The sequence below is a fragment of the Panthera pardus genome, unplaced genomic scaffold (assembly GCF_024362965.1).
Source record: "Panthera pardus isolate Hobbes unplaced genomic scaffold, ASM2436296v1 HiC_scaffold_25, whole genome shotgun sequence".
NCBI lineage: Eukaryota > Metazoa > Chordata > Mammalia > Carnivora > Felidae > Panthera > Panthera pardus.
This window is the reverse complement of record NW_026526821.1, coordinates 85662605-85687846: the sequence shown is the minus strand read 5'-3', so window position 1 is coordinate 85687846 and position 25242 is coordinate 85662605. Positions and strand designations below refer to the sequence as shown.

Here is a 25242-nt window from a genome sequence, read left to right as displayed (position 1 = left end):
ATCTTATTTACAACATACGCCATTGTGTTTGGCATTTTCTAAATGTACAGGGGTAAAGAAGAGAATGTCTGGTTTAGGAAAGCAGGTTTGTTAAACTAGTGGCCACTTTTGTGTGAATTAGAAGCGTGAAGCAGACATGGGTATGTTTCTTGTGTCTCTATCTCTGGCAGGTGGCCATTTGACCAGGAGAGAGATCACAGACTCTTCAGCCATGGGAAGCAGAGTTTCAAACAGTCTAGGTAGTGAGTGTGCTGGTCTACAAATTCAAGGATTAAGCCCCAGTTCAAGCTGCTCTGTGAGTTTTAGGCTCTCCTGTGTAAAAGGCAGGCACTGGCTTTAGCAGAAACAATAGCTTCAGGATTATATAATTTTTACTTTGAAGGTTATTTATTTGGTTGACTAGTACTGAACGTGTATTGTATACTGTCTTATGTTGTTTTCAAAAACAAAAAGAGATACATAGACTTTTCTTAATAGTGCATTTATATACAGTGTTATTATTATTATTATTACTATTATTATTATTATTATTATTAAACACAGGTTAAGGGACCATAGTGGGTGCCATTCTCAGATACAGCACCTCTGGTTAGAGCTGATGCCCTACAAGTGGGGCCTGGGGCCAGATCCATGTCCCTGGGTCACAGAAGAGAACTTTATGGATCTTCTTTTCCAGAAGTGGTCCCTTCCACCTGCACTCACTGGAAGTGCCATGTCCAAGATCCTATGGAATTCTCTTTCACTTTGTCACCTGTGCTCTTCTCTGCTCTTCCTCTACCTCTTTCTTGTCCTCCTCCTCCTCCCTGACCTCTTTCCCTGTGCTTCTCCACTTCCTTTAGCTCCTTCCTGCTTCTACTCTTCTTTAATACCTACCATGTGCAAGGTACTAGAGACAGAAAGGGGTAGAAACCAGCTATGCAATGCTAAATCTACGGGACATGAAGCAATTGATGGGGTTCACAGGCAGGAGGCATCTCCAAGTCCTGGAAGGGGCCAGTGAAGCTTTCTAGAGAAGATAGGACTTGAGTTGAGTTACAAGGAGAGGGGAGGAAGGGCCAGGATAATTTGGGCCAGCGCACGGCATTGGTGAAGCTCTTGAGGTGGGGATACGAAAGGTATGTCAGCTGAAACAGTGCCTCAGAGGGCAGTTTTCTTTGTCGGGACTTGTGGAGAAGCAGGCAGGGTCTGACTGACCGTGGAGGGTGATGGACGAAATGCCGATTAGCCCAGTATTTCCCAGAGTGCCTTCTGAAGGGCATTAGTCCCAAGTGATGTACTATAAAAACAGATCGGTCATTCATAAGCTTGGGAAATCCTGCATGATAATACCGTACACTGGCTTATTAAATGTCCGACAGAGGAAAGGAAAAACCCTGTTTAACATTGTTAAGTGTGGCATTTTCCAAATTGATTTGATCCTATGACCAGTTGTGGAATAAGCACTCAGCAAAAACACACCTTGTGTGGGCAGGCGGTGGGAGCCAGTGAAGGTTTCAGAGGGAGCGAAGTTCATTGCTGTGAAGGAATAAAAACTCCCTCTCATCTGAGAGGTGGGTGTGGAGTGTATTCAGATGAGTCAGACACCTGCTACCACAGTGGTCGATCGCCCTCTGTTTTCCTGGGAAGAGACTGCGTTGTGTAGGTGAAGAAGGGCGAGTTTTCCTTCTTTACCACTGAGAGCATCTATTGCCCTGGGGTATTAATGAAAACTCAATGCACAAGCCAAGAAAATGTTTTCACTGGCCCGAGGAGTTGCGTATACATACGCATGCACATGTAAACTTGCTGACTGACAACTCTTTTGGATCTCATATCCTTCCTGCTTTTCCTTGTTTAGCCAAAGCCTGAGCATCCTTTAAGGAAAAGCTGAAGTCATCTCTCTTCTCTGCAGTCTTTGCAGACTGATCCTGGCCTCTGGCTTGCCCTTTCCACCCACAGTCTCGCTCTTCTTCATCTTACTATCAGCAGCCCACGAATAATCACTTTATGATACACCACCTGGTTCTTAAATACAATTTCCCTTCCCCTTCCTCTCTGTTCCCAGTTCAGCAGTGCCTACCCTGTGCTGTGCCCCCAGGGGTCTAGTACCTTTACTGCTGAGGGCAAGTGAATGTGCGAGGGATCCACTCTCCTGCTAGCCCCAAATGAGACAGAAAGAATGGAATCACTTCGCTTTATTTCCATTGAAGTGATTCTGGAATATAGCAAGTCCTCGTTCATCATGGATATGTTTCTGAAGGTCAGTATGAACCACGAAGAGGCTAACAGCTAGGCAGGACAATGAATTAACACAGCAAAAAAAAAAACCAAAAACGGGGTGATAGACAACACGATCTGCTGGAGTTTCATTCTGCTTTCAGGCATTATTGCGAGGCCACTACTGGGGGAACGGGGATTAGATTTCCCAGAGCAGAGCCTGTCAGGAAGAGAGCCGCAGGAGGTTGGGCAGTGCAGGAGCACCGGATGGACCATCAGGTCAAAAGAAAGAGAAAGTATCCATCAACCAGTCTTATCAGCTGTATCTCCACAAAACTTCCAGAATCCATCCACTCCTGGTCACTTCCACTCCATCTCTGCTAGGGCACCATCACTGCCTCTCACCCAGGACAGTTGCAAGACCTCCTCTCCTGGCTTCCATTCTGGTCTCCCTACAACTGATTCTTCCCACAGCATCAAGGGCAGTCTTTGTAGAATATGAATTAGATCATGACCCTCCTGTGCCAATCCTCCACACCATGAAGCCTTCATGATACACCCAGAGTAAAATCCAAATGTCTTTCCTGGGTTTACAAGCCCTGCCTGCCATGGCCCCTGCCTTCCTCTTTGGCCTTCCTGCCCATTTGTCTCCCACTACACTTGACTAGTACTAGCCTCTGACTTTGTCCAACGTGCCACGCTCTCTCTAACCTTGCAGGTTTTGCCCTAGTTGTTTGTCCTGTGATCTTGACATGGCCAGTTCCTTCTGGTCATTCCGATCTCACCTTCAACGTCAAACTCTCCAAAGACATGGCTTTTCTGACCATGCAGGCAAGATACCCATTCTCCTTCTCTCCTGTCATCCTCCAGTAGTGCCCCCTTTTCTGTGATTTCGCTTTCCACAGTTTTGGTCCCCTCCCCCCTGCACCCCCTCCACCAATCACTGCTCCAAGAACAGACCTTTTGATGTATTGTCAGAAGGTTGGTAGTAGCTTAACACTTTGTCACAGTGCCTGTGTCATTCACTTCCCTTCAGCTCATCACGTAGGCATTTTATCCTCTTATGTCATCACAAGAAGGGTAAGTACAGTATGATAGGGTATTTTGAGAGAGAGAAAGAGACCAGTCACATAACTTTATTACAATATAGTATTATAATTGTTTTATTTTATTATTGTTATTTATCTTTCACTGTGCTTAATTTAGAAATGAAACTTTATCATAGGTATGTATGTTTGGGAAAAAGCAATAGAGAGTACGTTTCATGGTTTTAGGCATCTATTGGGGGTCTTGGGACATATCCCCTGGGGTTAGGGTGGGGAGACAACTGTAATTTAGTTCTTAATAGAAGACTGGGGTGCTGGGAATCTCAGAGTATAGATGCCATGAAAGGACCATAGCTCCCCTGGTTCACCAGGGCTTAGAATGACAAATAAATCCCATGTGGAATGAATAAATGCTAGTTGTAAAGCCTACGCTCTTGAATCCTCTGTAAGGAGAATTTCCTCATCTGTAAAATGGGAATGAGAACACCTACATCAAAAGGTTATCAGAGAAAATACATTAAAGAATAATTGCAAATTATAAGGCTCTTGGCAAGTCCTAGTTAACATTATTGCTCAAGTCGAGTCAGTTTCATTTTTGGTAAAATGGGGATAATATTTGCTTTCTAGGAATTTTTCAAAGCTAGAAAAGATAGTCCCATAGACATACACATACTTAGAAGAGAGTTTTAAATGTTGCAAGCCCTTTCTTCCCTGTGATGATAGTGGAGAAAAGAGGCAGTAGAGAGACCTCCTTAAATGCTTGTTTGCATCAAACAAAACCCTAACATGCCGGTTTGGAGCATACAAGACTTCTGGCTAAGAAAATGAAGTTTGGGACAGGAACTGGCCCAGAAAGGCAAAGTCACAGCTGACCTAGTAGAAAACCAGGAAAGGCAGGCAGATGCCCATAATTTCTGAAAATTTCATTGTGTCCACAAAATACCAGTGGTTGGAGGACTTAAGGCCTGTATGAAGTCATGTCACCCCCACTCTTTATAAGTATTTTCCAGGTCAGTCCTCTAGTCCAGAAGAAACAGTGTGAACCACATGGGTAATTTTCAGGGCTCTCATAGCCACATTTGTGAAGAGTGAAAAGAAACAGGTGAAGTTAATTTTAATAATATAGCTTATTTAACTCAATATGTCTAGAAGGCTATCATTTCAACATGTAATCGATATAAAAATTACTGAAAAGATATTTTGTACTCTTCTGATCTCCAGGGACTTTTAAAGGCATGTGAAACTATATTTGAAATTGCATCTGTCTGTCTATCATCTATGTATCTATCTATCTTCTGGAAGTGACAGTTGGGAAGACTACTCATTTAAAATCAAATTGTGTTTCTCTCCTCTAACTCTGGTGTTTCTGGGGAAGATTTATGAGAAGCCGTGTTTCTTCAGGGAGGGACAGTTTGTTCCATGGTTTACAAAGTTAGAGAATTTCACTAATCAAATTGTTGCTATTAAAAAAGAGTCAACTTGGAAATGGATTAGAACTAAACATGTCATCAACAGAATGGGCTGGAGAGAGCAGGAAAATTATTATAGAATAAAATTATCCAGAGATTATTGTTCACCTTTGACACAAAAGTCTCTTATTAATTGTCTTGGACCGTTTAGATATGGATTGGGCGAGTTTTATAAAGGACAGGCATCACAGCCTGGCCATGGATGATCCTCTGAGGGACCGAAGACTCATTCCAGCGTTAGAGTCTACAGCAAGCTGAAAGCGCAGCTGCCCTGCTGGATGAGCCTGGAATTTTCACGTGGGCACGTTAACCTTTTCGGAAGCCTCTATTCACGTTGCTTATGAGTGGCCTGGTGTGGATGGCAGACATGTGGGTTGTTTGCTTGATGCTAATTACCCGGAAGGCCCAGTTTTGCCAAGAGATTCTGCTTTGATCCATTAGCAAACACACCTGCAACACTAGGCCACCAACAGAGGATCTAGTGTAGTGCTGCTGATGGGCTGCAGTGGGGACCATGGCCTCTGGGGAGTTCTCATGGACTTAGTCCTCATTCAGAGGGATGCTTACTGTTTACAAGCACGGAAGGTGGCCTCAGTTCTGCAGGTGCCTTGGCCATCTCTGGAGAACCACATAGCACCCCTCGGTCTATAGGCGTGGTGGGGGCATTGAGGCAATGGCTTCATAGATTCTGGTAAGCTTGCCTCCACTACCAAAGGGCAAGACACTCAGTCTCCTGTCTATTTCTGTCTACTTCCATGTTTAAGAAACTCCACCTTTCTTAATCAGAACTGCTTTCCTTGCTAGAAAGAGAAGGGGTACACTACCTTGTGTAGCAACAGGGATGATCCCACAGTGGAATTTCCAGTGGTCTCACTTTTGTTAGTTGTACCACTAAGGCGAATGGATGTCTGTTATGATGTCCAATTTTCCAGACTCTGTGACATTTAAGAGTTTGCCATTACAAATCACCTTTAGTGAGCAGCAGAGAATATGGAAAAGCTTACTCAAGATTCACTCCCATTTAGGGCTTGTATTCAAGTCAGAGTCCTTGAAAAGTGGATATGCCAGTGCCTAGGTGTCAGCCTCTAAGGCCACGCTCTTCAATGAGGCATCCCAGTCCAGATGTTGGGAGGAAACACAAGAAGGCACAGAGGTGCCGAACGCTAGAGGAGTAAGCATCCCTGGACCTAACTCTGCTAGCATCGTGGACTCTGAACATGACTGCTTTCAGTGGTATTAGCCAAAAAGAAAAAATGGAAAAACACTGAAACGTTAAGCAAATATCATAAGAATGAATCTGTAAAGTGAGACTAGTAAAGTCAGAGAGTTGTTTTTCTGCTAAACTTCTTAAGAAGTCAACGTTATTAACAAATGGCAGTGACAAAAAATATGACTAGCAATTGTAATGAAAGTTTAATGTTTTAATAACCCTTATTAAGCTTCGTTTTACTGGAAGATGCCCCCTAGAAAGCTTAACCCTAGAAGACAGTGTGAACCTTCTTTTTCTTTAAAAGGCAGAGGATTTGGCTTATTGAAACATCTTTGCCTACTATGAAAATACAAATGCGGTTGCCTACAAAGGGAACATCAAAAAAGTTGACAATCAGCTGTGACCACCTGGGGGTTGCAGAGAGTCACAATCCCTGGGACAAGAAGGCAAAGTGAGACATCCTCACTGCCATGAGAGAAAGTGGGGAAAACAAGCCCTGGTCTCTTTCCTCTAATCGCAGCGTGTCCAGGAAAGAAAGTCAGTATTGACTTTAAACTAAAATGGCGCTGAACTTTGTAGCAGTAGCTGTGAATGCCGAGAAAGGAGGGGCCAGATGGGGATGAGGGGGGAATCTTTGAGGAAGTGGGGCTGCAGCTGAGTGCTGAGCACCCGAAACATGTGAGGAGACAAAAGGGTGGAGAAGCCAGAGCCAGGAGGTGGGTGGAACTGCTTTCCCCTTCCTCTCTCCAAGGTCAGCCTGGGCCTCCTCTTTCTGTTCCTTTCCTACCTGGGGCTTCACACAGGCTATTCCTCCCAACCAGAAAGTCCTTTTCCTTTCTTCACTGGGAAAGCTCATTCTTCAGGTCACAGTCAAATGATCTCTGCTTTTGTAAGTCTTCCCTGATCCCCTAGTCTGGGTTACCTCTCCTTGCTCTATGCTCCCATGGAATCCCCAACTCTCCCCTTCCACACCACTTATCACATTGAGTATAACTTAGTCCTTTCCTGACTACTCTGTAGTAGTCGGGACTCCACCTCATTCATGCGAAATCCCTGCTGTGGAGCTTGGTGCTTGCTATGTAGTAGGAGTTCAAGATCTAATTGTTGAACGAGTGGGTGCACTCTGTCCTAGTCATGGTGTTGGTGGTTAAGGGGAGACAGGGAGAGGTGGAATCAGGAAGTGCAAAGAACATGAGGTAATTTGTGAGCACAGCACACTGTGCAGGAAAGCAGACCAGTGTGGAAGGAACACCAGTGATTATGTCATCTTAGGCAGGATGCAGATGGAAAGGTGTTGGGAGGTGGGAGAGGGAGAAGGACAGAAAAGGAGGTGGTTGGTTAGCTGGCATGGATTCACCCTGCCTTCCAAAATTGGATCTTGTCCTACCTTCTCTTCGAGAGATCAAGACCACTCACGATCCCTACCCTCCTCTCCTGGCATGGGGTGAGGACACAGGACAGCCAGGCAGCATAGGGCTGGTGGGGTCTAGTCTTGCCACTTCCACTAATTCCCTTTGTGACCCTGAACAGAGCAAGGACCTTATTATCCAAGCCTCATCTTCCCAATATGTAAAAAGGAGATAAGGTAAGGTGGTGGTAGGGAGAAACTAAGAAATGTACTTGGGAGTGCTGGATGTTCCACAGGAGGCTGGCTCCTCTCCACACTGTGAATTCTGGAAGGCTATCTCTTGGGTCAGCTTTTGTCATCTATGATTCAACCCACACTTCTAGCCAGAACAGAACTCCTCATCAGCTGGGGTTAGGATGATTCTCAACCGAAGCCTATTGCAGAGTTGCAGGCTGTCCCTAGAGATGATCTTTCCCAATGCCCTCAGCTGGAGGGACAGGCTCGTGGCAGCCGAGTGGCTAGACATAAACATCGTGTTTGAGGAAAGTAGCAAACTTCCTGAAATGTTACGTACTTGGGCGCAATTCTGACTCTAGAACCAAGCCCTGCTCAATCCTGATTCTGTTTGGAAGGAAACAGTGAGGTCAGATAATTTGAACAGGGATGTCTTTATCACCCAGCCCTGTCTTGTTCAGCTTCTAGTATTTACTTCTCCTCTGTTTGCTATTTGCAACTTGAAACCAAGACATGAGCTTCTGTTGCTGCGGCTGTTTGGGAGATGAGGCAATTCAAACATGAAAGTCCTAAGAGGAGCTATAATATGATGATGATGATGATGATGATGATGATGATGATGATGGGTGTGTGTGTGTCTGTGTGTGTGCGCGCGCATGTGGAAAAAGGGAGGTTAAGTTGTGGGGGACTGGAAGAGAGAGGTAGAGGGAGCAGAGGGAGGCGGGAGAGTCTTCAACCACATCAGCTGCCTCCCCATCTATTTATTTGGAAAGACCTCCTACTGTAGGGAAGGAAGTTGGTGCAAAAAAAAAAAAAAAACCCTCAAGATGTATATTTGATGGTGTATTTTGCAGCATCAACTTTGTGTTTGACTTTTCTGAAAAAAGCTAACTGCAGCTTTTGGGTGCAGTTTGGTTTTTGCTGTGGACATAGGGTGTCTTGAACTTTTTCTCTTTTAAATTCAGGAAAGTGAGCCAAGAATTCCAAGTACTCATGTCCCTCTCCAATGAGACAGTGAAGGAAAGATTTCCAAGGGTGAGAACTGGATAAATACTACTGAGAATTCAAATATTCAGGGAAGGTGCTCTGCCAAAATAAATCACACCCTCTAGGAACATTTCCTATAATTTGCTTTTCTTTTCTTTTTCTTAAATGATCTACTCTTACAAAAGTTAAAAAAAATTTTTTTTAACGTTTATTTATTCTTGAGGGAGAGAGGGAGAGAGAGAGAGAGAGAGAGAGAGTGAGAGAGAGAGCATGTGAGCAGGGGAAGGGCAGAGAGAGAGGGAGACACAGAATCCAAAGCAGGCTCCAGGCTCTGAGCTGTCAGCACAGAGCCCGACGCGGGGCTCACACTCACAGACTGTGAGATCATGATCTGAGCCGAAGTCAGATGCTCAACTGACTGAGCCACCCAGGTGACCCCCGATACTAAAATTTTTTTATCTCTTTCTCCATGCAATGTTGCAGCCGGTTTCAGACATTGCCATCTGTCTTTTCATTCCCTGTGTCACCATTTAAATTCAAGCCTCATGATCCATGCTTGGCTCATCACAATAGCCTATTAACTGGTTCCCAACATTATTAGACCCACTGTTCCTGAGTTGTAGAACAATTTTCATCTGGCTGTTCTATAAGACAAGACATCTGTGGCCAAATTTTATATATAAGTTACAAACACTATTAATACCTAGTTAAACTTGTATTAGATAAAATGTCTTAAAATACAATATACTTTGGCACCGTAATATTTATCCCAGATGATTAGCTCGCAATGGTAATAGAATTAGGTCCACACTTTTTAGTCTGACCTTCAAGGTGGTGAAATCTCATTCATGTGCACCCTGCAGCCTTAGGGGGACCATGTACTCCCTCCACTCCAGCCTGAGATGTGTCCTCACTGTCGGCCATGTGCACTTATGGGCTGCATCCTGGTTCTGGAGACCTGTGACCTCAGCCCTTCTATATCCTGTCTGCTTGACTAAGTCCCAACTTGCCTCCAACACCAGGGCAAGTCCTTCCAGTCCCCAGGGAGGCCTCCTGTCCCCTTAGGCTGCCAGTGATTGCCCTTTCTCTGTTGCTCTCCTTTCCTTCAGCTCTCTCTTGGTCTGCCCAGGGAGTGACCTTGACCGCCATCTGTTCTATATCCTGAACCAATCTTTGGTGTCACGACCACATCTCATGCTTGTCTGCGTTTTCCACAGAGCCCTTCCTGGCACCTCAGCAGCCATTTGCTGATAATGATCATACTTAGCCAACTGAGTAAATATTTCCAGCTTTTGGATTTGCCCTGTTCGTTTTTTTTTTTTTTAAGTTTTTATATATTTATTTTAAGAGAGAGAAAGAGAGTGAGAGAGAGTGAGCAAGCATGAGTGGGGGAGAGGCAAAGAGAGAGAATTCTAAGCAGGCTCTGCACCATCAGCACAGAGCCCAATTGGGGCTCAAACTCATAAACAGTGAGATCATGACCTGAGCTGAAACCAAGAGCTGGATGCTCAACAGACTGAGCCACCCTCCATTTTATTTTCAACAATCAGTGTTGTCAGAATAGAGTTTATTAGAGATGCAATGAAGCAAATTCAGAGGAAAACTAAAGGTAGGAGTTTCAGATGCAAAAGGTTTCTCTGTGAAAGGGAAATGAGACAAGAATTGCAGGTTTGGGGTGCCTGGTTGGCTCAGTCAGAGATTATTTAAAAATAAAATCTTTTTTTTCTTTTTTAAGATTTTTTAAATGTTTGTTTATTTTTGAGGGGGGGGGTGCAGAGAGAGAGAGGGAGACACAGAATCCAAAGCAGGCTCCAGGCTCTGAGCTGTCAGCACAGAGCCTGATGCAGGGCTCGAACTCACAAACCGTGAGATCATGACCTGAGCCTTACCCAACTGAGCCACCCAGGTGCCCCTTAAAAATAAAATCTTAAAAAAAAAAAAGAACTGCAGGATCTAGGTGAACTTCTTAGAGTATGTCAACCAACCTTTTTATTCTGGATGCCCACATTATCAATTTTCACCAGCTTGTTTGGGCGTGTGTTAGAAATTTGATGTGCCCGCACATAAGCCAATTGGATCTGTGGTTTCACCAACAAGCAACTCAAACGGGAATGTTTATTTCTTGACCCAGACATGCATCTGCTTTAAAATTGCCAATATTCAGGAAGGGACGTCTTATCAGCACACATAAAAGTTTTAAATTATTTTAATTGCTTAGGAAACAAAGTGATTTAAAAAATTATTTCCCCCTTATGCCTATAGGATAAAATGAAAGAATGTAATACTAACTCATCTGCAGTATGATCACAACTGAAGAAAGAAAAAAGATAAGATAGGGCAAAAACTCTATTAACTAAGCAAACACTTTTTTGGTGAGCACAAGAAATAGTGAAAAAAATGTTGCCGGGGATGATCATATTGGGAGAACCCACTGGACTGAGCAATATCTTCCGATGTTTATCTAAAGCAATGCTTGGGAGGAAATTAATTGCTTTCTGTGTTCAGATGGTGGGGGCCACCGCTAACCCACACAGTACCTTTGAATGAATCAGGAAAAGGCCTTCCTGTCTGAGGCGGAATGTGTGCCCGTACCGGGGAGCTTGTATGTGTAGCCGTGCACAGGCTGGCCCTCCGACATGGGCACAGCCTGCATTACTAGGCACCCGTGTGCCCTGCAAACAACTCCTCGGAAAAATGGAAGTGATCTTAAAAAGGAAAGTGAGCTGAAAAGGTCACCCAGCTGGTACATGGCAAAGCAATGGAGTGATTCCAGAATCGCTGCTTTAAGCTAATCCTGATCAAGAATAGTTATTGATGCCTCTTCTGTGGGACACGGTGCTACGTCACAGTATTTATATACGACAAGGATCCCATTCTTTAGTAATTTATACCGTAGCTGATTATAAACCGGTATGAAACTAGTTTGTTAGTAGTTGTCAGGTATTACGGTTTTAACTTCTTAGACAGGGGGAGACCTCCGGTGCCAAAACGAAACAAAAAGCCCCAAAGCAGTTAGCACTGCTCTTTAAGTGTTGTGGGTAAACTAGGTCATTATTTCCATTCTGCGTGTGAGAAATAAAACCTACAGCAATATATTCAAGGGACCAGAAAGGGGGTTCGCTTGGGGGTGGAGTTTTGAAGTGAATTGCTTGTAACACTGCATCTGGAATTACTCATGTTTCTTGCATGCGGTGGAGACGTCCACCCTGGAACTAAAGAAGGCGCTGACCCACAAGAGCGACGGGATTCCAAAGGTATGGCTGGTTCTCCTCATCCGACCTTCTCAGGAACTCTGCCCTCACTCACCCCTCTCCTCTAGCATCATCGTGGGAGAGACAGAAGTCATCAAATGGGTGCTGCGGCTTCCTGCCCTCTCACCCACATCTGAGAGCCCACCTGGGCTCTGCTACCTAATTCACATGGAAGAGTGGCACTTCCTGGGCTCCAGGTCCTCTAAGCCCTGCTTTTAAGGGCTCCAGCCCATCAGCGAGCTCTTCTCCTCAACCTCTCCCTCTCTGGGCCTGTCACGAGCACTTAATCAAGCTCTAGTGCCCCATCTTAATAAAACGAAGACACATTTCAACTCCAGCGCTATCCCAGCTACTGCTTTGGCTCTCCCCTCCCATTTTCCACAAAGCTTCCTTCCTGCCCCTTTCATTCCACCGAACCTAAGTCACCTAGGTCACCAAGGTCACCAAGGTCACCATAACCTTGTGTAATTAAAGAACCGGTGCCAGCTTGTGTGTAAATTTTATAGCACTTGACACTGACCTCCTCAGTGATGTATCTTCTTCTCTCCGTTTCCATGATCCCAGACTCTCCTGTTGCACCTTTTCATTCTCTGGCTGGTCTCTTAGTTTTCTTCTTGTTCCCTTTTTCTTTCCCCACCCTGACTTAAAGGACATGACCCTGGGGTTCACTGCTTAACCGATTTCTCTTCTCTGTCTACGCACACTCCCTAGTTCCCCATCTACTCACACTGGTCACAACTGCCATGCTGACGACTCCCAAATTTTTGCCTCCAGCTCCGAACTCTTACTGAGCAGAACTGCCTCCAACACAGGCGGGGACTAGCATGAGGCCGGTGGGGCGTCTAGGGCACAGACCCGAAGGAGGTGCTCCTTCCCGGGTCTCAGCAGGTGCTGGCCCTGAGAATGAGTGCCTCCTGGCCCCATGCCTGGCCATCTCTGCCTGGAGATGCTCCCACAGTGCCTCAAACTTGCTAAGTTATGAGGCTAATTCTTCGTCTTCAGCCCCAAAGCTCTTGTCTTCCCGCCCTCATCCTGGTGGCATCACTGTTGGCTCAGACACACTCTGGGGGTCCTTCTTGACACTTCCTCCTCTCTCATCCTCCACAGCCAGCCGGTTACCAAATCCAGTCGTTCTGGATGGAATCCAGACTCTCCTCGTTGTTCGCCACTGCTTCTGTTCACCATCCCTCACTGCCACCGTCTCCACGCTGCAGCCAGTGGGACTTTTCTAAAACACAAATCTGATCACTTCACTGCTTAAAACACTTGTGTAATTCTCCACTGTCCTCAGAGTGGGCCCCCACAACCAGCAGCCCACGTGGCCTGCTGTCACTGCCTCACACTCTGTCTTCCAACATACCCCGCTCTTGGTGTCTCCCAGAAGGACCCCTTAGGGTCCTTGTTTAAGCTTCCTTCTCACTAGGATAACTGTCCCTTTTTAACTCTCCCACTCTCAGCTTAAATGTCACTTCCAGAAGTCGGTTTTGATTCCAGTCTGGTGAAATGCCCTTCCTAGGTGTATCCCTCACACCCACATGAGGTGTATCCTTCATACCTCACATGCTCATCTCCATCACACAGCCTTTCACATGGGCGATGTTTGGAGACTTGACTGTTGTCCCTGACCTTCAAGGGCGAGGACACTGCAAGTGAGCAGTCAGCACAACCACAGTGCTAGTCGCATAGAAAGTGCTCAACAAGGATCTGTCGAATGCATAAAGGACTTTAGGAATCCCTAGTCTCTGACAGTCCCGAATTCAAGCCCCTCATCTGCCCCTTACTAGCAGTGTGCCCTCCAGAAAGTTAATAACGTACCCTAAGCCCCAGTTTCTGCTCTGTAAACAGAGATCGACATCCTTCCCCAAGTTGCTCTGAATGGGTTTGTGCTTCTATAAGCATCTGCAGTTGAGACAATGCTTGACCCTTTCTTCTCTTCCAAGTCCTACATTCAACTCCAGGAAGCCAGAATTCAGTCCCGTTCTAATTGGTATCCCTAGTACCGGCCCTATGATGGGTTCCTAGTGGGAACATAATAGCTGTTTGATCAAAGAATGTTTGAGGGAAGGCAGCCAAGTTAAAGAGGGAAGAAGAAAGAGGCAACACAGGGAATGTGAAAAATGGAGAAAAGAGACAGAGAGAAACAGAATGCAGACACTTTTCTCTGACTTGCTTATGTTACGGGAGGCTCATCTGCTTTCGAAGGACTGGGCTGAGCACGAGATAACCTGCCCAGCTCACTCCGGCCTCAGCGACAGCAGGGAGACATGGTGCCCATGTGACTGGCCTAGCTCCCTTACTGGAAGCAGCTGCACAGACAGCAGCCTGAGGCTGGAGCTCCAGGAGAGGATTTCACAACCTCTGGGGCTGAGCTTCAAATAAGTTTCAAACGTTGTTTATGTACATTTATGTGTGTACTTTTCCTGGGTCTCTTCTGATTGCAAGGAGGCCCAGCCTTGCAAAACAAGCTCAGAATGTGCCTGAGTTTTTTGTTCTTGCTGATAGTCATGGAATGTACCGGCCTTCTGATGTCAGATCTGGGAGAAACCGAGGAGCTGAAAACAAAGAAGACATCCAACTCCAGTGGGTCCCTCCCAGAGCACGTGAAGTGGGATGGCTCAAACTGAGGTAAAAACAACTGGAGAGGGTTTAGACTGGCCCATATATTGATTGAATTCTATCCGGGAAAAAAAACCCAAACATGTGAGGCAGAGTTATATTTCCTTTTCTCCATCCTTTCCCCCTAAGCAGAAACAATAAGATAGTAGCCTGAATCCATGTTAATCATCTTCCTAGAAGGAAAGGGACTGGTGGAAGCCCATGAAGATGGTAATCATCCATTTCCCTTATGCCTGTCTCTGGAGCAGTGTGGACAGTTGCCTTCAAATTGGTGGAGAAGGAAAGAGAAGATGCAGTCTTGGATGAAAAATAGGGAATTGGACCAGATCACTGATTCTCCATCCCAGTTGCCATTAGAACCACCTGGGGAGCTTCTAAAATCCCAAATGTCCAGACCTCATCCCAGACAAGTGAAATAGAACCTTTGAGGTGGGATCCCAGTATCAGCGTTTGAATGCTCTTCAGGTTATCACAATGTGCAACCAGGTTGAAAACCACTAGATTCCACGAACCCTGATTTCTGAAGCTCCCTTACATCTCTGTTTAAAATTAGGTGAGCCTTTCTAAATCAAGCAATTTCGGGGGGCTTTTTCCTGGTCTTTGCAAGTCTGAAGCCTTGGAATGTCATGTTCACATATGTGTTTTAGAAAGAGCATGGCATAGCTATATACTGGAAGCAGAGGGATGGTTTCAGCAAATGCTTAGCGAACTCTTTACATTGTAGGATCAGATGTGTTGCTGGCCTGCTATTTAAGTGGTTTCTTCTGGCACTTGATGTTGGATGTTGGCTCAGGGATTTCCTGGTGGGTACCAAGGAACAATAGGACTGTGAGCCCACCCCGGAAAGAAGGAAGACAGGGTGATGGCAGACTGAAGGCTCATGTCTCCTGCTGTGGCCCCATTCGTGTTTTCCCTGACTTGGGGCTTGGATGGCTCTGAGGAGGTGGGCGCCAGTCCCAGGGAAGGGTGTGGCTCTGGGCTTAGGCACCCCCAGCCCTCAACTCTGTGGTAGAGGCTGGAGGCACTCAGCCCTTTCGGCAGGCAGCCTCAAAGGCTCTGTTGGTGGGCCCCTGTCTGCATCTGTAGGGCTGGGGTGGGTTAACTGTGGGGAGGATGGGGCACACAGGAACAGAGGAGGAAGCATTGCCAGGTTTCTGTGAGGTCAACATGTGTTTGAAACCATTCAGAATGTAACTGAGAATGTAATTAGGTGATTTTTGTTTTTGTTTTTGTTTTAAAGGAAAAATTCAGAACCTGTGACTCTTGTTCACGAGCACATGCCTAGATGTAGTCATTTTGAGTTTATGGAAAATGTGGTCAGCCCCATAAATCAGTGCTGAGGAATTCTTACAGAGTCATTGCCATGCAAGTAATGGAGATCTGTAGGGAGTCTCCTACAGTTATGCAGGACAAAAAAGAATACACATGTAGACACAGCTATGACATAGTCCTCCCTCACCTGGAACTCTTTCCTGAGTTGCCACAAGGCAGCTTTGAATGCCCATTCCTTCCTAATCTGTGACCTTTGTTGTACAACTCCGTGTACATCAAGATGTCTGTGGCCATCGTTGTGTCGTGACCTACAAAGACACAGTTCTCTGCATCTGTTCCTCCCACGTGTCTTAACATTTTATCAGGATTTCTATAAAGCAAGCCCATTTAAAAGTAGGCTGGACAATCATAACTTGTGACAACGCTGAGCATATGGTTAAAGGTATCCTAATTCATAGACCTTCTGTACTTCAAGTCTATTATTTTGTGTGATTGGAGAATGAAAATTCAAGGTGGTATTGTGTTTCTCAAAAGTGTAGAGAACATCTTCAAGTGTTAATGCAAACGTTTGGTCAAAATTAGTAAGCAAGAGATTCAGTTTAGGCGTGATTCATTGGAGGACATTCCATCGGTTTGCATTCCATTGTTGGATTTATCCATTTAGCCTTTTCATGCCAAACAGTGTTGGTTCTGTATCTTATCCGTGATAACATCCCCTACTCCTTCTCAGGTTGACTCAGCTTATGAATTTGTTTCTGCCAATCTGGTCAGTGGAGAATGGAACGTTAACAAATTTTAGTGGAGATGTTTTTCAGGTGCTCTGAAAAAAATGTTCTTGTACGCTTGACCAGCATAGTCTGCCACGGAAAAATAGTATGGCTGAACCTGAGTTTAGGGTATCTTATTGTTTTTTTCTTGATCTGTTAGATGAGTCTCATGCATGCTAAAACAATTCCTTAATTTCCCACAGAAACCAGATGTATAACTTATAAGGCCAAATACCACCCTGAGTACAAAGTTTATGGCCTGGGCTCATTTTTGTTAACTGGAGAGTTTGTACTTTAACATTTGCCATTGCAGTGTGTTCTTGTTGACTTTGACAGACAAAATACAAATTCCTTATGCCATGAGGGCCAAGTCAGCCCCGCATTTATATGACCTGGTTTCTTTTTGCCACAACCTGGGGGCAGGAAAGCTAATTGCACAAGCTATGAAACTTTAGACCAAATCCCCTCAGCCACAAACCACCCGTTGTCATCAGTGCAAAGGAAGAGGGGCCTGCCTAACAGGCTGTGCTCTTGTGTTTTACGAGCTGTGCCTCGTTGAACAGTGGGCAGGGTAAGTAAAGCTGTGGGCTTACCTGATACACGTCAGTTGCAATATGCTTTGAATTTTTGTATCAGCCCTTCACAGGCAGTAGAAAAGCGTGATGTAAATAATCATCATAATCACCATTGAGCATTCCTAGGTGTTCAACATTGGGCCAGATTCGTTACAAGTATCTTCTCCAAACAGCCACAGTATCATTTACTTTATAAAGATGGAGCTCAGAGAGGTTAAGTAACTTGCCTGGAATTTTCCCGCCAAGAAGGAAGTTCTCTACCTGATTTGAAAGGAATTTCAAATCGGACACCTTTATTTTGCTTTTGGGTTATGTGCCTGACATCCAGAGAAGTGGATGGAAGATGTGGTTTGCTGGTAGTTGAGGGAGGATTTCGTCCCAAGTTTGTTTTGTAAAATTTAGGGAGAAGACAGAGCAACAGTGTGATTTCAGCAGAACAGGATTTGTTTCCAGCACTGTTACTTTGGGAACAGAACAAGTTATTCAGCTTCTCCTGTCCTTCATTTTCTCATTCACAAAATGGAGATGGACTAGATGGTTCCTAGCGGTCTCTGCTGACTCCTCCTTTTCTGCCTCCTTGTATTTGGAGACACTCTAAGCTTGGCCCTGACAGTTTTGGGGCAAATCCTTACCAGGGTAAAAGGACCTCCTGAGGTCTTAGACCATTTGGGTCTGACACCTGCTGGAAGAGGGTGGATGTTTTCTGTGGCCTCCATTCCCTTGCCCCACCTTGTGGCTCTGGCATCTTGTGCATCTTGTTGGTCACCACCGGCCACCGCTGCTGGGGAGCAGCAGGCCTCTCTCCTGGCACAGCCTAGGGAAGGGCCACTCCTGCCTCTTTCACTCGCTGTACCTATAACATAAGAAGCTCAAGTCCTAGGAAGTTTAACTCAACCTATTTCTGTCAAGATCCTTTCCAGAAAAGCAAGTCAACACTTAAGGTCTTGTAAAGAACCCAGAATTTTGAAAATTAGTATCTGATTTGTCACAACAGGAAATAACAGCTAGATTGATATATCTGGAGTTATTCTAGCTCACCAAATTCAGAGTGAGAGAGAAAAACAAAGTATGTATGACACCATTAATGAATCCTACCGTGTCTCCTGGCTGTGGACGCATCACAGACACACGATCATATCCTTTCCTTAGTAGGACCCACAAGGCATCCAGTTTTCCCTGAAAACACAAAACAAAACAAAACACCAAATGCATCAAGATTACAAGTGAAACCAGAGCAGTGGCCAACATAGACATGTGGAACTTTCCATGCTTCTTCAGCCATGGGAACAACGTACCCCTGGCAATGTGGTCGTAACGGGATAAGTGACTCTCCAGGCCCTAAGTTCAAAATGGGGGCTGCAGGAGAGACATGTAACAAGACCCTGATGTGCATGCAGGATACATGCATGAGACTTCGGTACTGTCCCAAATTTGCTAACGCAGAGAAGTGCATTCAGGCTCTCAGCTTTTGCTGTCATTGTGTTTCTGGGCATATCCTCACACCAAAGTCAATCTTTTCAACTTCCACTGAAGTTTTTTTCTTCCCACTTAATGCCCAGAGTTCACAAATGAAACAATGATGACAAATTCAGGAAAACTACTAAACAGAACTATTGATGGGGCCAGACCAATTGAAGGCCCCTGGGATGCAGATCCCTGGGCTCACTCGGCACCTATGACTTGCTCAGGAATCCCAGGCTCAAGGGACAGATTATGAAAAATCTCAGAATACCCAAAATCACAACCCCTTTGGAGTTGTAGGTAATTGGCTGAATGTGAGAAGGGTGAGTCTGTCAGTGAAGTTTTCACAGCATATGATGAAGGGAGCCTAATGCCTTTGGCCATTCTTGTCCCCTAGACATGCTGAATGGAGGCTCATTTCCCCTGTCTCAAATACTAAAATGCAACAATGACATTTATTGAATTTTGCTCTTCGTATTAACCCTTAATATGTTACCTGCCATGGCAAAAGACTTTGCAGATGTGATTAAATACAGGATCTTGAGATGGGAAGATTATCCTGGGTTATGCAGGTGGACCCTAAGCATGTGGGTCCTTGATAGAGGGAGGCAGGGGGATCAGAGTCAGAGAAGTTGTGCCGACAGACACAGAGTCAGAGGGATTCCACGTGAGTGAGATTCAACCCACGGTTGTTGGCTTTGGGGAAGGGAGGGGGCCATAAACCAGTGAGTGTGGGCAGCTTCTAGTCTCTGGAAAAGACAAAGAGTCAGATTCTCTCCTAAAGCCTCCAAAAGAGACGCCACCCTGGCCTCGCCTTGATTTGAGCCCAGTGAGACCTATTTTGAGCTTCTGACCTCCCGAACTGTAAAATAATAAAATTGTGTTGTTTGAAGTCACTAAGTTAGTGGCAGTTTGTTACAGCAGCAATAGGAAACAAATACAGGCTTTATTGATCCCTGACGTACTCTGTTTATTTGCCTATTGTCTGTCTCTGCCACCTGGAATGTCAATTCCATGAAAGCGGAGGTGTCACTGGGTTGTTAGTTGCTGTACCCCCAGCCCTAGTGCTCAGTAAATTTTGGTTGGATGAATGCATGCATTCAGTGCTACTGAATAAGTGCTGGGCTAGGTGCTTTCACATGCGTCTTCTCCCAAACTCCCAAAGGATTATGGAGAGGAAATGGAAGGTCAGACTAACAACTAACTTGCCTAAAGCACACAGCTGGTAAATTGGGAGGTGTGATTGGACCCTATGGCTGTGTAATTCCAGAGCTCATATACTTTCTATTATATTCCTTGTGCAGATCTTCTGGCTGGAGTACTTGGACTTAGATCCTTTAGAATAGGGTTTCTAAATGGTAGGTTGCAACTCTTCAATCCCTCATGAGGCAGTTTTGTGTATTAGGACCAGAATTCTTAAGAAACAAAATAGAATAGGAAAGAGAATATTTGAGTCACTTGCACACAACGAAGATAACTATTATTTTGAGACAAATTTGTATCAGTTAAATGTGTATGGGTGTGTGTATATTGGTGAGTGTTTTAGCGCACATTCAACGCACACATACTTATGTACTGAGCCAAACTGTATTTCCTACTGGGTCTCAGTGAGGCATGTTTGAAGATACTGATCTGGAAGAGGACCCTGAAGGATGGTGCTGAGAGGCTGGGGAAGTCCAGAGACTTCAAGTTCCTTGATACAAAGCTTTTGTAGAGGAAGCATCAATTTAAGAATGTCATCTTGAAGACTTCATGTTCTGGCATTCTCTTCTGGTGGGTTAGATTCAAATAAAATGTGCTCTTGAACTTCTATCAACTGTTGCTCAAGTTCTGTGGGTTAAACTTTGTCTTGCTAAGTGTTATGTTTTTCATCTCTTTTGGCCAAGTATTTACAAAAGCCTCTAAAAATATTTTGAAATGACTTTAGAAAGCTGGAGGGGACTGCTGCTGGGTTCAGCACGGTTTTCTGCATTAAGCCATTTCAATCATCAGTTAAGTGTTTTCCTTGAAGGTTCCTTGGGGTAAGCATTTATATTTCAGGATGAAACCAGGTGGATTTCCTGGATGAATGCCTCTTTTTCTTTCCCTATTTTGGGGGGACTCCCAGTATTCAGCCTTGTAAATCAGCCCACCCACAGCGTTCTGTGTGCTAATCACTCAACTGCTTGACAAATGAGGAGCAGTAAGATGGGGATGGGAAGAATATTTGCAGAAACTTATATCTGAAGCTATGGGCAGAGCAAAAGAGCAGAGACCACCTGGATGCATAACACCATGAGAATCGGTAGTAAGTTAGGTGTTCTTGTGGCAACAGGTCATAGTGTGACGTTTAAGCCAAAAGTGACAATTCACACTGCCTGAGTTGGTATTTGGGGTCTGGCCCTCCCAGTTCTGCAGCTGTGGATGAGCTGTTTCATCTCCCTAAGCCTCACTTTTCTCATCTTTAAAATGGACACAATGGTACTATCTACCCTATCAGGTAACTACCCAGTTAGATATTGAAGTTAGATACTTAGCTCAAAGAAAGTATTCGTTAAATGTTACCTATGATCATGGCAAAGTCATGAAAATGATCACTTGGGAGGCTCTGAAGAAAGATGGAAAAGAATGCAATATAGAGTGTAAGAAATCAATAATGTGAACTTGACAAGCGTGTATCCATCCATCCTCCATTCTGTGCTCGGCCAACCCCTGCCCACTTCCTTCAGGCCACACTTCTCACTCCCCTCCAGCATGCTGTGGGCTGGCCTCTCTTGCAGCGTTTGGCCACAGTGCTTCACCAAGCTGCACTTGCTAAGGCCACCAATGGATCCCAACTGCCAAGTGCCTTGGCCACCGTTGGGTCTCATTTTTCTTTTTTAATTTTTTTTTTACATTTATTTATTTTTGAGAAACAGAGTGAGACAAAATGTGAGCGGGGGAGGGGCAGAGAGAGAAGGAGACACAGAATCTGAAGCAGGGTCCAGGCTCTGAGCAAGCGGCAGCACAGAGCCTGGTGCGGGGCTCGAACCCACAAACTATGAGACCATCACCTGAGCCGACGTCGGAGGCTCAACCGACTGAGCCACCCAGGTGCCCCAGCATTTTACTTGATTCTTCGATCTGATGCATTGGGCTTGTCCTTTCTTTACACTTTCCCTTGGCCTCAGTGCCATCAGCCTCTGCCTGCTCCTTCCTTCCTCCCCGGATAGGCCTCTTCAGCTTCTACCTGGTCCTCCCTTCAGCCCTCTTCAAGCCTCTCCCTCAGGCTGAGTGATCCACCTGGAAGGCTCTCACCTAGTCTCTGGGGTTAACTTCCATCTCTCTGCTGATGGCTCACAAATTCTACCTTCAGCTTAGTCCTCTCCTGAGCTCCCAATCCAGTCACCTACCAAATCTTAGTTGTCATGCAGAAGTTATCACAGGTATTAAAAACGGAACTAGCTATCTTTCCCCAACCCGTTCCTCCTTTTGCATACCCTGCTTGGTTCCTGGCACTGCCGACATCCACACGGGCAAGCTGGACACCAGAGACTCACTGTCACCTCCTTGCCCTCTGCCACCTCCTCATATTCAACTCCAACCATGTCTTGTGGACTTTCTCCCTGTCACAGCTCTCCTGTCACTGCTTCCTGTCCATCCTGCCCCACTGTCTCCATGGCTACTGCCTGGCCCAGACCCTCATCATCTGTCACTCATCCTGCCAACGGTTTCCTGATTGGTCCTTTACCTCCGGGCACCCCCCCACCCCCACCCCCCCAGTCCTCTCTCCTGTTTGATTAATGATAGATTTCATTGCTAGCTCTAATGGATGCTTTGCAGTTAATAAAATAAACCAGGAAACATCTTACTAGCAGTATGAATTTAGGCAAGTCACCTAACCTCTCTGTGCCTTAATTTTTCCATTTGTAAATGGGAGTAGTAGTAGTTTCTACTTTTGAGGGTTGTTGTAAAATAAAGGAGCGAGAGTGTGGTGTGTGGGAAGCCTCTGGAATTGTGCCCGGCCTGCAGTATGCATTTCACCCAGGTGAGCTGCTGTCCTTGGGTTCCTCTGGCCAAGGTGAGACCAGTTAGTTAGTTCCAGTTGTATTCTCAGTGTTCTGAGTTCTGGCGGTGCCACCAGTGAGCCCAAAGTCCCACCTCTGTGGCATAGGACACCATCTGGGTAATCCACACACCCAACCTCTCCTTCTGCTCCCTCGTCAGCTTTTTATAGCTTTTTATGCAAGAGCTGAAGGAAGTTTTAGAAAAGTGGGTTTCTAACCAAGAAGAGGATACAAAATTACCCCCTAAGGTCAAAGAGAAGTGCATAACAAAAGCTGCTGGTGCCTTTATTTTTCTGAATGGAGGCAGAAAGCTGTCATTTCAAGACAGCAGCTAATGAGGTTTTTAATAATATCCCTTTGGGGTGTGAAGAGCCTCAGGGGATTTTTCCAACCGGTTCCTGGGATTTACCCGAAGTCTGGGGGTGGAGGGAAGGAGACTTTGAGTTGACTCCCTATTTATCTCAGATTTGAGTGACCATCATGCACAGGCCTCTACATAGGACCCAATTCAAGACATGGTCCCTCCCCAGGAGAAATGCCCAACTGCTTCTGTGAAGCTGGAAATAAAGATTTCCCTATTAACCTTGGGACCCTCTGTCAGAATATATTAGCTGGAATTTAAATATAGCTTTCTTTCATAGGAAATTGATACATTTTCACTATAAAATGAGAAATTTACCAATTTCAGGCTTCCACACTGTACCTCATGCTCAGACTACCTTCCAATCCACAAAGGCAGGCAAACTGGGAGTTCTAGGTCAACTCTCCATTTTGTTTCTTCCTAAACAATAAGGCAGGGTGGGGAATGTTTACGCAGCCGTCATTCAAAGCATCGTGGTGCCTGGGGTTTGTGGCTGAGCTTCTTTTTCTCTCCTTTTTAAAAAATTTGGCCAGGCAGCAGCTGTGTCTTCTCTTCTGGGTTGTCTGCCTGAGCTGCTTGTAAGTTAGTCAGAGGTGGAGAATTTTGAGGGTAGGTCAACGATAGAGCTGTTAGAGACTAACATCTGAATTTTTACACTTTAAAATCTATGGTAAATATTGCAGCCCATGCTTCTCCTCAGATGAAATGAATTAATGCATAACGTTGGAAACACACACACACACACACACACACTAGCACACACTCACACAGGGTGATTTTTGTTTTGTTCTTTTTTAGTTTTGGTCTTTGTTTAAAAAAAGTTTGGAGCCATTATAAAAAGTAGCCAGAAAGGGATAAAAAAACGTCTGTTTAACATCAACAGCCCATCTGACAATACTTAAGGCTTTGGTATGTCTTACTGGGCTACATAGGGCTCCATCCAGTATGGTTTCATGACTGAATGCTGCTTGATTATAAGGTCAAGGTGCTGTAGGCCAGGGATGAAGGTTGGCCTGACAGAAAATGAAGAGAACAGAAGACCACCACCCCCCCCACCCCCTCCCAGGCCTCACAATGAGTATGACCTAACCCTGCCCCTTCATGGTCTGGCTCTCGTGCAAAGAACAGCCAGTCTTCCTGGCCATCCAGGGTCTGGCTTTTGTCCTTCAGCTGTCACTTCTGCCATTTTCAGTCCTGTGGAGGAGCTACTGGAAAGGGAGAAAATGGTTTCTCTAAAGGCTGCAAGCCTTCCAGCAAACCTGAAAACAGTCCTGGTTTTAATCTATCTGGAGGCCATATATCTGGGCATTACTTCACTTGTCTGAAATGGTCAGTCCCAATTTAATGAGAAGCATGGGGTACTGTAAATCCAGGGGGTGAAAACGGAGCAAAGGAAAATTAAGGCCAAATATCGGAAAATTTCCTGGTCATGAGCCTGGAATGAGGAAAGGGTGAAGTGTGGTTGCTGTGGTCAGTGCCCTAAATCAGAGACTTCGTCTCTTGATGAGTTCCTCCTGGGTTTGCTTAGCAGATGCGCTCACCTGCCTCTCTGCTTCTCATATCGATTTTATAACATGCATGAAAAAAGTGAGTCGAATGCAATACATTTAAAGATGTGTATGATTCTGACCACTTTCCCTGGGGAGCTAAGTCTTTCCAGTGTCTCTTGAAAGTTTTACATTGGGTGGGAGTGTTCTCCCTATTTATAGTGGGGGCAGAGAATGGACTGGTCATTCTGCATGAGCTGCATGCCCCCATCCACTCTCCGCCTTTCTCTGTCCTCCTAGCTCTATGCCCCAGAGGCCTGACCTCTACAGAAAACACCACCTGGTTGCCCTTTGGTTTGGCCGATAGGTGTACCAGAAGGAGATGAGGGCAAGATGAAGGAGAGGTCAGGGCTTTTATTCCTTCTGTTCCCTCCCTGACCCCCTGCCTTCCTCGGTGGCTGCATTCTTTTAGGAGAGGGATCTGTAAACATTTTCTGTAAAGGGCATAGAGTAAATATTTTAAGCTTTGTAGCTTGAGGCAAACTCTAGGGTATTATATAGGAACTTACAAAACCATTTAAAAATAATAAAAACCACTCTTAGTTTGTGGGTCATATAAAAAACAGGCGGTAGGGCAGATTTAGATTGCTGATTCCCTTGCTATGGCCACAGCTCCCACTGGGTGGCCTCTTCTGGTCACTGGCTCAAATGATACCATCTCCCGTCCTTATCCTTCAGGCCTAGGGAGGTAACAGCTCTCACTGGTTGCCAGTCCCTGAATCCCTGGCCATCTCTGTGGGTTCTCTTAACCCTGCCCTCACCAAAAGTTCAACCCTCTTGAGTGTGCTTCTATTTCCTGCCCAGACTGTGACAAATCCAGCGAGAGGGTTCATGAAAAGGAAGCAGAGTTTACAGCACTATGTGAGGCTAAATGTTT

The 25242-nt window shown here is 45.3% G+C and overlaps 2 protein-coding genes across 3 annotated transcripts in view; one reads left to right on the top strand and one right to left on the bottom strand.

Moving 5' to 3' along the window:
* GKN2 (gastrokine 2) overlaps nucleotides 1-25242 on the top strand; it is a 307921-nt gene that overhangs the window by 61054 nt on the left and 221625 nt on the right. Inside the window, exon 1 of one of the 2 annotated variants that reach the window (XM_019440609.2) lies at nucleotides 14097-14366. The exons of the other annotated variant lie outside the window; for it this stretch is intronic. The gene's annotated coding sequence lies outside the window, so the exon portion shown is untranslated. Of the gene's footprint in view, nucleotides 1-14096; nucleotides 14367-25242 lie in introns of those variants that run through there. 2 annotated transcript variants of the gene reach the window in all.
* ANTXR1 (ANTXR cell adhesion molecule 1) overlaps nucleotides 1-25242 on the bottom strand; it is a 218874-nt gene that overhangs the window by 32017 nt on the left and 161615 nt on the right. The window contains exon 17 of the mRNA XM_053890755.1: nucleotides 18067-18147. Coding sequence (XP_053746730.1) covers nucleotides 18067-18147 — 81 coding nt within the window. The remainder of the gene's footprint in view (nucleotides 1-18066; nucleotides 18148-25242) is intronic.